We start from the raw sequence: 10344 nt of genomic DNA, 5'->3' as shown, positions 1-10344 counted from the left end.
AGGGCGCAAGTTATATATATTTTTCTTATCGTCAATACATAAAAAAATTCGCGAACGTTTCGACCAATTTTGTGCACTATACATTTATGCAACAAGAAAATTTACTTTAGTATGAAGTTGGGCAACATGTTTGTAAGTACACGGTATTAAAATAAAATTTGCACCTTTTTAAAATATTAATTAGAAACTACTTCTCTATAGGATCTAAAGTGTTAAGCATATTATCCTAAAGCTTTACAAGTTTCAGACTTATCTCTTCATAGTATTTGAAGCAATTAATGTTTCGTCGCTTTAAAATATATTAATGTCTATTATATGAAACTTTTGAATATTTCCGACGACTATGTATAATGTGTTTAATATAGTGCAATATTCGTATAATATAGTGCAAGAAGTCTTCTAACATCCAATACAAAATGACTTTCCATGCACTGACCTGAATTCGTGATAATCGCAATGAGACATTACAAGTGTCAGACGTAGTGATTTACCTTCTCGCATATGGCTACAGAAGCTGCGTGAAACCTGGCTAGTCCGTCAAGCGCCAATATGGTATGAGCTAGGTCAAGACCAGACAGACGATCGGCCATGCGAAAGCCGAGAGGCGCGAGATCCTCGATCACCAGAAGCGTTGGATTTTTATTTTGCACGTATAGGCCCTTCCCGCTTAAGCGATGCTCCTGCCCTAACAACTTATTCATTTTATCCAAGGTATCTGACATCATCAATATCTCGACGTCAAAGATGCCTGATAATTCGACCTGTAAAAAGTTTATTTAAGATTAACAAATAAAATCTTTTAAAATCAAACAAGCATGCAATTAGTTTTGTGATGTAAGGGTTTAAATAAAAAGTTTTGGTTTCTCAGAAATGACAAATAAATAATAATTTTATTTTGCAAATCAAAATTGATTTTAAAATGACTGAAGCATATACTTTTCTTCTAAATGTAGGTATAGGTGCCTCTTTGAACTTGATAAAAATAATTTTATTTTTAATCACTGATTGCCTCAAAAATAATTGTCCTGATCTTTTTGTTGATCAGAAATCTACTTCGAAATAGTAGAATCTGCCACTTAATTTGATTTATTTGTATTAGAAATATTATATTAGTTGAATCAACTTACAAGGTCCTGACGAATGCCTTCAGCTATAGGCGAGATTTTGACAATGATTGATTTCTTCTCCGTAATTTTACTGTCGCCTTGGTCACGCGAAAATTCGGCAGTAACCCTAATCATGTCGCTTGAGTAGCCGTCACCCTTAGTCGTGGCCGGTTTCGAGAATATCTTGATCACCTGAATTGAGTTGTCGCCTTCCGAATTTCGCAGGATCTTCTCCACGAAGCATAGATTCAGCCATGCCGGTGTCTCTAGGGCCATTTCTGAAATTGGAATTGGAATTGGAATTGGAGAATTTTCCCGACAAATCATTGTTCTTCCCGCCGTGTCACGAAACGCGAAAACGATTCTTTAACGATAACTTATTGTTCGCGGCGAGATTTATCACGTTTTCTTTCTCCTTTTTCAACCGGCTCCCTCCCACTCATTCCGGCCTTTCCACCCTTTCCTTCGTCGCGCCCCTTCCCCACCTTTTCGCCGTTTTTTTCTTCATATCCGTCGATATTCAAGATACACGGATACGGGCGCATTCTCTTATGTTTGAGTTAAGAACTGTTTCAATTAAGAGCGTAATGATGAGAAGCCGCTTTTCCCTTTTCCCTTTTTGGTTAACGGCATACGTATACGTTCCGCGTTGAAATCCCGTCGAACATGATCGAGTTGCGGTATTTGTGAGAAATTTACGACGCGCCTGTGGCGCGCCGCGATCGCGTACGTACTTGTGGTCGAATGACGTCAGCCATATTTCACCTTGATGAATTTTCTCAGAAATGTTTTCCGCGGTTTTCTTAGAATCAAATCCGCCCATTATTATTAAATAGACTAATAATATATAAATAATTTATAGTAAATGATATAAATCACAATAAAAATGGTTTACTGATCAAGTGCCAAAAATGCAAATAAATGGCAAAACTTTTTATTCTTTAATTGACTTCAAATAAATTTTATTTTAATTAAATTATGATACATCTTAATATTGCAGTGATTAATGTAATAAATTGATTAAAATGGATTTAAGAGAATTTTGATAAAATAGATCTCAGGTAGCAAGATGACGTCTTAATGACGTTAGAGTCGTCATTAAGACGGAATTAATACGTCATTTGACGTCACTCTGCTATCTGGGATGGTAACATTTAAAAAATGCATATAATTGTACAAATCGTATACTACATAAATGTGTATTAATATATTTAATTACTTAATACTTTAATACTTCTTTTTTTAGTTATACTATTTTCACATTATATAACTTTAAGGATGTATTGCACCTATTTTCAAAGCGCTACCAAGTGGATAAAAATTTTTAAGAATGTTCTTTTAGTCTTCCTGATGTACTACAAAAAAAGTAAAAACGAATCCACTAAACGGTTGCTGAGATATAACGATTTTAATTTTTACTGATTTTACACGTATTTTTATGGGAAGAGACGATTTTGACGGATAAAACAGCTAAAAAAATGTTGAAGGAGCGCTACCAATATTTTGAATTTTTGTGTACATCTAGTATACGAATAGATGAAACTATCTGTCAAGTTTCAATTGTCTTCACTACACCGTTTTAAAGAAATAAATTAATAATTAATGATAATTAATTATTAATTAATAATTAATCATTAATAATTAATTTTATTAATAATTTGACGTTATAAAGTTGATATCAGGGCATTTTTACTGCCAAAAGTTTAGGCTCATAAATTACAAAAATCGCAAATAATACTGGAAAAAACATTTGTAAAGTAAAAAATACCTTTGTATAGGAGTAAAAATAAGACTCCTACTATCATTTGAGTATCTTACATCTAGATTTACTATGCGTTAGGCGTAGATATTCAAGTATTTCAAATTTCATGCACTTTTGTCTAAGATTGTACCAGTGATACATCCTTAAGGTGATCCTAAAGCCGTGATCCCAGCCGGTTTTTTTCGGTTTTTTTCTTAACACTAATTTTTTAATTGGCTTTATAGAAATGCAAAATTCTTGTCTAGAATTAAAGTACGCATCAAAATCTAGGTCATGGTGGTCGAATTTATATGTGGTGGTCGTCACGTATAACAAAAAATATTAATTTTTTTTCGTTTTCGATATAAATTCGACCACCATGACCTAGATTTTGATGCGTACTTTAATTCTAGACAAGAATTTTGCATTTCTATAAAGCCAATTAAAAGATTAGTGCTAAGAAAAAAACTGAAAAAAACCGGCTAGGATCACGGCTTTAGGATCACCTTAACATGCCAACATTAATCATTACGAAAACAAAAACAACGAGATAAAATTAAAATTGAAAACTATTCATTTGACGTAATAATTGCTCAAGCAAGGACGTAATCGCGTATGTCATGCTTAGGGCCAAAGCACATATGACAGTCGTAGTCGTGGACGTAAGTAACACACAAGCTTTGGCGTATCCTGATCTGTCAGGTCGGGGACTACGACCGTCGTATATCGCTACGCCATGTTATGTGCTTTGGCCCTTAGATAAAGCATAACATACGATTATACACTTGCAGTAAAGTTACTACGCTATTGAAGAATATAAACGTAATTTCTTTATATATCGAAGTCAAATTATTATTATTTAGTCAATATTGTTGTATGTTTTACAATGTTACGTCTTAATATGTTACTTTTTATTTATTTGAAATATTTACTATAAAAATTAATAGCTTTACACAATTTTCAATGTCAATAATTATACATCAATTTGCCACGTCACATAATAGGTAAGTATGTAAATCTGTTTAATTGTTTATTCTCTATTATATTACCATTATTATAGTTTTTCCTAAAAAGTATTCACAACTGATTTTTATATATTTTTATTTCGATATTTTAGTACATTTTAATTAGAATAGCATACTATATTGTTTAATTGTTAAAGGCATCAAAAGTCGGCCTCAAGTCATCGAGCTACAAAAATATTGCGCTAATTATATTTGCTGCACAGCAAACTCATAAAGTACATGTAACACTCAAATGAATCTTGTTAGATTAAATCTTATCTCTACTTATCTTAAAAAAAAAAACAAACCCAAGTTTTCTCCTCAATTTTGATGAACTTTGAGTATGTTACATTACTGATAAAAATAAGAGTATTTTTTTAGTGCTCTTACGTATGTTAAAGAAGTGACACACTCCATCGGAAAAAATCAACTCTTATGTTTCTAATCTAAGCGTATATCTCATCGAAACGATAAGAGATAGGCAAAAATGTTTTAACTAAACTTTTAATGTACACGATCTTATAGCGACGCGCAACGCTCCTTTTATGATATATGAAATCGTGATTAACATTATGTTACTGCGTGAATGCATTTATTAATATTACCATACTGCATCATTTTAATTAACTTCTGTATTTTTTTTAATAAGCCTTGATACCAAACTAATGTTCGGTTTATTTAATTAACTTTTTAAACTATATATTAATAAATATATTACTATTATTATATGTCAAAATTATATTGTGTGCTTATTATATTTACGCACACACACATACACACATATTTGAAATATCTCGTGCCGTAGTATAGTAATTTTTCCCCAGTTAGAAATAATTAATCAAATCGACATCGCATGCATTCGACGTTGATGCATCGATGAATCGTCAATGTCGAATAAGTACTGACTAGTATTTTTGTCATCTTTGGCTTCATTGTATTTACTATAAGTACATTGTTTTTTTTGTAACTGTTTTTATATTAATTGAGTAATTATGAATACTTTTATAATATTTCTATATCCTTTGGCCAATCCCCTCCCCCTTCCTTCTTTCTCTTTCTATTCACATCGAATACGTAATATACACAGTTGGAAAATTTGTGTTGAATATAACATAAATCACATGTCCCAAATGGTTCACTCAAATTTTTGTGTTAATTTAACGTAATATGGATGTGTTAAATGATAACACCGATACTATGTTAAAATATTTCAACAGAAAGGAAATGTAATTCTGATCGTAATTTGTGGTTAATTACACTGTAAAAAAATTTTGTAAAATTACAGGTAATTTTGAGACCCACTATAATAGGTGCAAATTTCCACACATTTTTAATTTGTGTAATTGTAATACATACTTTTTCCTTCCGTACTGTAATTTTGTAAAAGTACAACCATTATAATTACAACTATTAGTGAGTCTCAAAATTACCTACTATAATAGTTGTAATTTTATAAAATTTTTTTACAGTGTATGTGTAAAATTAATATAACTTTTATGTTGAAGTTAAGATTGTAAGAATAAAATCAACACTTTTTCTGTAAATTTTAACACATTTAATAAATACGTTCAAATTGTGTTACTTTAACATATTTTTTAAAATTATTTTAGTAATTTTACATTTTACATTTGTAAGTTCAATTAACATAGCAGGCATATGTTAAATCTACACATGTACGTGTTGTTTACTTTACACAAAAATTTTAACAAGAACCTTTTTTAACAAAACTACACAAAATTTTTTATTGTGTAAAGAGTAATGCATGCTGAACACGAATCCAATGCAGTTTTTTTATTTTCATTAATTTTTATTATTTTATAAGCGACAAAACTTGTGTTCGGGGTAAAGTCGTTTCCAAGCCAAAACGAAGTCAAGAAAGCTAAATAATAAGTGCTGCGTGTATGCTCGGAGATAATAGAAAACAGAGCCGATGAAAACAGTGCATTTCGTGCAGGCGTAAGGCACACAACGAGTGCGTGCGCTCGTCAGACTCTGTTTTTACATGCTTTAACTGTTAGCAAAAAAGAAAATTGATTTTCTTGAAATTATTTTTTGCTGTTCATTTTTCTACTAAAAAACAATGGATAAAGTGTATTCTATTATTTTTTATGATCAAAATTATGTATCTTTATTTAAAATCCAGTCCGAGAATAGAGACACGACTCCGCCCCGGGAATTTTGACTTTTCGATTTTTGCACCTTTGTCGTTTTTACTCTATACCGGGTGAACAAAGCGACGTAGACCAACAATGCCTATATAAATTTTGTAGCCAAGGGTTCACTCTTTACAATGGTATACTATATTTCACTAAAATGATTTATTTTTTTGTTAAAAATCGGCACCGACAAAAAAGGGCCGACTTCGCCCCGGTCTCCCCTATATTATGCTTTCCGATTTTGGATTAATTCGATATAGAGTTAGTCGAAAGATAATAAAAATCTTACAGAAATAGTCTCAATTTCTCAATTAAAAGTAATTGTGAAGATGACAAAGCAAGGTCGAAGATGACAAAGATATCAACTAAATCAGTATTTGACATCAACTATTTATCGATGCAATTGACGTCAATTCAACTAATAATTTCTGGCTGGATTGTTAATCTTAAAAAGCGTATAACAATTAATATTGCATTGAGAAATTGAAATGATATTTGTTATGGCTTATCTTCTTTAATTTAAAAAGTAAAGAGAAGTGGTTATTTTTTTTTGTTAGACAAATATATTCGATTTATATATTGTAGATATTCGATTTCTACATTATTATATTTTATAAAGTATAAGATTCTTTAAAGATATGGAAAATTATTTATACGTTTTAAAATATTGTTTATAAGATAGAAAAATATCTCATAAGAACTTATAATCGCGTTTATAATGTTTGTGCATTATGTATGTTTACAACTTAAACTGTTTTTCTCTCAAACTCACGCGACTCATGCAATTTACACGGAATAAACTTGAGATTCTCCCACTGATGTAGCATTTTTGTAAAATCATATTTTCTTAAATTATATTAAAGTATATTAAATTATGTGTTATATAATTTATTTGGGTGCTTTTTATTCCTATTTATTCATAATATTTACCTTTATATTCATAATATACACATATCATTGCATTATTAGCAAGTTAATCTCATATTTTTTAAATATAATACGGTATAAGTGAGTTCACTATAATTACATGTTTTACAAAGCTTTATCTAAAATTTTTATTAAGAAATTCCGACTGAATATCATGCAGTTTGAGGAAAACAGAGCGTTGATAATAATCGACACACTGACCTGTAAATTGCTTCGACTTTGGTCGTTTATTTCACTTAAATGCTCACTTCACTGTGCCGTTTCGTAAAGCGAAGTGATACACGCAGAACGCATAAGTGATAGGCTATATCTACATCAGTGGATTTTTTTATACCCTCGAATGAAATTGCGAGTATACGTATGTTTTCATTCGGCACTACAAATGACGACTGTAACGAACACGACATATAATCTGCTTGGTCACCATTTATACCGTCGAACTTCCTGATTTATTCTTAGATAACTGAGACTTGGCCAACATTAAACACTTGTCGATTTATCTCTCAATAAACCAATAGACGCTAACTTAAATGAGATAACAGAGCGATGATAACACTCGTATGATCATGAACTGAATACGACAAGCAGTTAGAAGCAGTAGAAACGTGCACTTATCATCCTGGTATTGAGGCAAGAGAGAGGGGCAATCGTGGCGCAGAGATGTGCGCTGGTCTAGTGAGCCGGAGAACCGAGTTCAAATCCGATCAAGATGGTTTTGTCAGATTTCGATCGCCATCTCTCGGATGTCAGATATCCCATCTGACCGGGCAACCTACCGAGAGTATATTGCTTGCCCAGCTCTCTATATTTAGAGAGAGTCCCCAGGTCGGGGCAATGAAAAACACGTGCGGTTTTGACGTAGAACTACGTCTTTGTCGATAGTAAGGGGGGTATAAGGGGGGGTAAATCCAGGCACAGCCTGCAACGAATGCAACGAAAACATGTTACACTTTGAACGTTTTCGTTCAAATATATCTTCGAAACTAATAATCGTAGAATAATAATTAACATCTCATTTTAAAGCTTAAGAAGTCCCATTTATGATAAAACAAGTCGGAACCTTCCACTTCTTACCTCTTCGATACAGTAGCGTTAGAAAGTTTAGCTAAATTTCTTTCGATACAACAAAAAGAAACGGGCACAGTAACATGCAACTGTGCCGCAAGCAACAACGTAGACCTACGTCAACTGTCACTATTTCATGTTAAAGTATTCAGCGAAGGAAAGTAGACGTAGGGCTACGTCATCTGTCTTTGGTTGAATAATAGTGACAGTTGACGTAGTTCTACGTTGTTGCTTGCGGCACAGTTGTTACTGTGCCCGTTTCTTTTTTTAATTGTGCTATACTCTTGTCTTATTAAAACTGGCAAACGTTAAAGGAAATTATAAATGAGTAAAATGAGTATATATTGTAGGTATATGAATGTGTGAAAATATGTAATATATTAAGGAAGAAAGATTTCAGAGGAATGCATAAAATTCATCAGATTTTGCACAAAAAAGAAAGCTTACCTTTTGTTAAAGTAACTTTTTGTTAAACTTTTGATGCTGTTGCTAAATTATAGCTCTTGCTGCAAAAAATACTGCTTTCGCTGCAAAAAATGTTGGTTATCATTTTACAATTAAATTTGCTATAATAGCTAATCCTGTGAGGATGTACGATTTTCAAAATTAATTTATGCATTATTTGTTGCCGTCCATAATACCGTCATCCTAAACTTGAATAATTTTTCTGAACGGCAAGAATATAGTGGAATTATTCACGAAGGTCGTCTATCATGAGCGTTATCTCTGGATATAAAAGGACTCCCCGCACAAAAACCTATGGAAATGAGTTCTCGGCGAATTTGTCTGAAACTTTGGAAAAATGTTGTTCATGTCATCTTGATCAAAAGTTTTCATGGCAACAACTCTTTAAAGCAGTATTTTTGCTTCAGGTGACCTCAAAGATGGATATTTTATCACGCGATCACAGATGATTTCAGCCCATTCAGCTTTCAGAATAATGATTGTGTGTGTTTGTGTGTGTATTGCATAACCCATATAAAACCTGAGGACAAAATCGGTCCTTTTCAGGGCCATAATAATGTGAAAAATCGCGCAACCTTCTTGCGGTGCACATTGGATAACGCTAATGCCGACGGTTCATACTGTTATTACTGTTATTCATCAATACATTAGGTTATTAGGTTTTATGGGTTATGCAATACACACACAATCATTATTCTGAAAGCTGAATGGGTAAAATCATCTGTGATCGCGTGATAAAATATCCATCTTTGAGGTCTCCTGGAGCTAAAATACTGCTTTAAACAGAGTTTTTGCCATGAGAACTTTTGATCAGGATGACATGAACAACATTTTCCCAAAGTTTCAGACAAATTCGCCGAGAACCCATTTCCATAGGTTTTTGTGCGGGGTCCTTTATATGTGATATTTAACGGAAAAAAATCTTCGCGGATTTCATACTCTGCGTCAATATATGCATCTCAGTCAATATACATATTGTTTTTTTATTGAATAGATGAAGCGAAACAACACTTCATCAACGTACTGATAATAATTGAAGTGGCAAATGCATTATTTGTTTATTCTATATTTTTGCCTGCATGTACATTTAATTTATTACAAAATTGTATATATTTCGCATTATTGTTCTCTTAAAATATTTATTCTTCTTCGATTTCATGGCTAAGTTAAGTAAAAATATAAATTGTCTACTGATCTCTCAAATCACATAAAAATTTTTATATATTTTTTTTCATTTTTATCCACATGGTAACTACTTTTTTGATAACATATGCGTCTCTAACATTTTTCTACTTAACTTTATTTCACTGTACTGTTAATGTAGCTTAGATTTAAATAATTATTAAAATATTAATCAAATTTTGACATTTACAATTTTATGATGATTATTACAAAAATAATTTCGTAAATTTGGAACTGAGATATAAAAAGTTGATAACATGTTAACTACCCAGATAGCAAGTTGCCCGCAGGTTGCTGTCAATTTGCTTAAAACTGCTCTGCTAAGTTGCCTTTAATTTTGAGGAAAGCGGCTTCCGATTTTGCCTATTGGCTTGCCGACTTTTATTGCCACCAAAACGGTTGCCAACAGATTGTGGCAACTTTTATGGCAATAAGTATACTACGAGCTTTCTGCTTGTTTGCGTAAGGTAATCGTTGTCTGCATAATGCTTTTAAGTTGCTCTAAACGAAATTACTGTTGTCCGGTGACAGCAATATGATGACACAACTGAAGGGAAACTTATGCCAAACACTATTTCCTTTTTATGCCAAGGAATGGTTGGCTATCTGGGTATCGTAAGAATTTCCGGTACGTAATCTTAAGTGCGTGAAGCACGTATGTTACTAACAATAAAAAACAGTTTGCGTATTTAGAATAT

At 32.2% G+C, this 10344-nt stretch overlaps 1 protein-coding gene across 2 annotated transcripts; it reads right to left on the bottom strand.

Moving 5' to 3' along the window:
- Positions 1 to 126: 126 nt before the first annotated feature.
- LOC112453645 lies at positions 127 to 7636 on the bottom strand. 2 transcript variants are annotated; one of them, XM_025014515.1, is made up of 3 exons: positions 7544 to 7636; positions 1128 to 1384; positions 127 to 761 (listed from the first exon to the last, which is right to left on the bottom strand). In XM_025014515.1, the coding sequence occupies exons 2-3, from the start codon at positions 1380 to 1382 to the stop codon at positions 474 to 476; spliced, it is 543 nt and encodes a 180-aa protein (XP_024870283.1). In that variant the 5' UTR covers positions 1383 to 1384; positions 7544 to 7636; the 3' UTR covers positions 127 to 473. The 2 variants fall into 2 exon arrangements, with proteins under 2 accessions (XP_024870283.1, XP_024870276.1); XM_025014508.1 differs by lacking the exon at positions 7544 to 7636 and adding an exon at positions 7136 to 7536 and having other exon boundaries at positions 135 to 761.
- Positions 7637 to 10344: the final 2708 nt, after the last annotated feature.

Source organism: Temnothorax curvispinosus, unplaced genomic scaffold (genome assembly GCF_003070985.1).
Source record: "Temnothorax curvispinosus isolate PA1 unplaced genomic scaffold, ASM307098v1 QBEX01000322.1, whole genome shotgun sequence".
Lineage (NCBI taxonomy): Eukaryota > Metazoa > Arthropoda > Insecta > Hymenoptera > Formicidae > Temnothorax > Temnothorax curvispinosus.
Note: the sequence above shows the minus strand (reverse complement) of the source record. Positions and strands in the feature narration are given on the sequence as shown.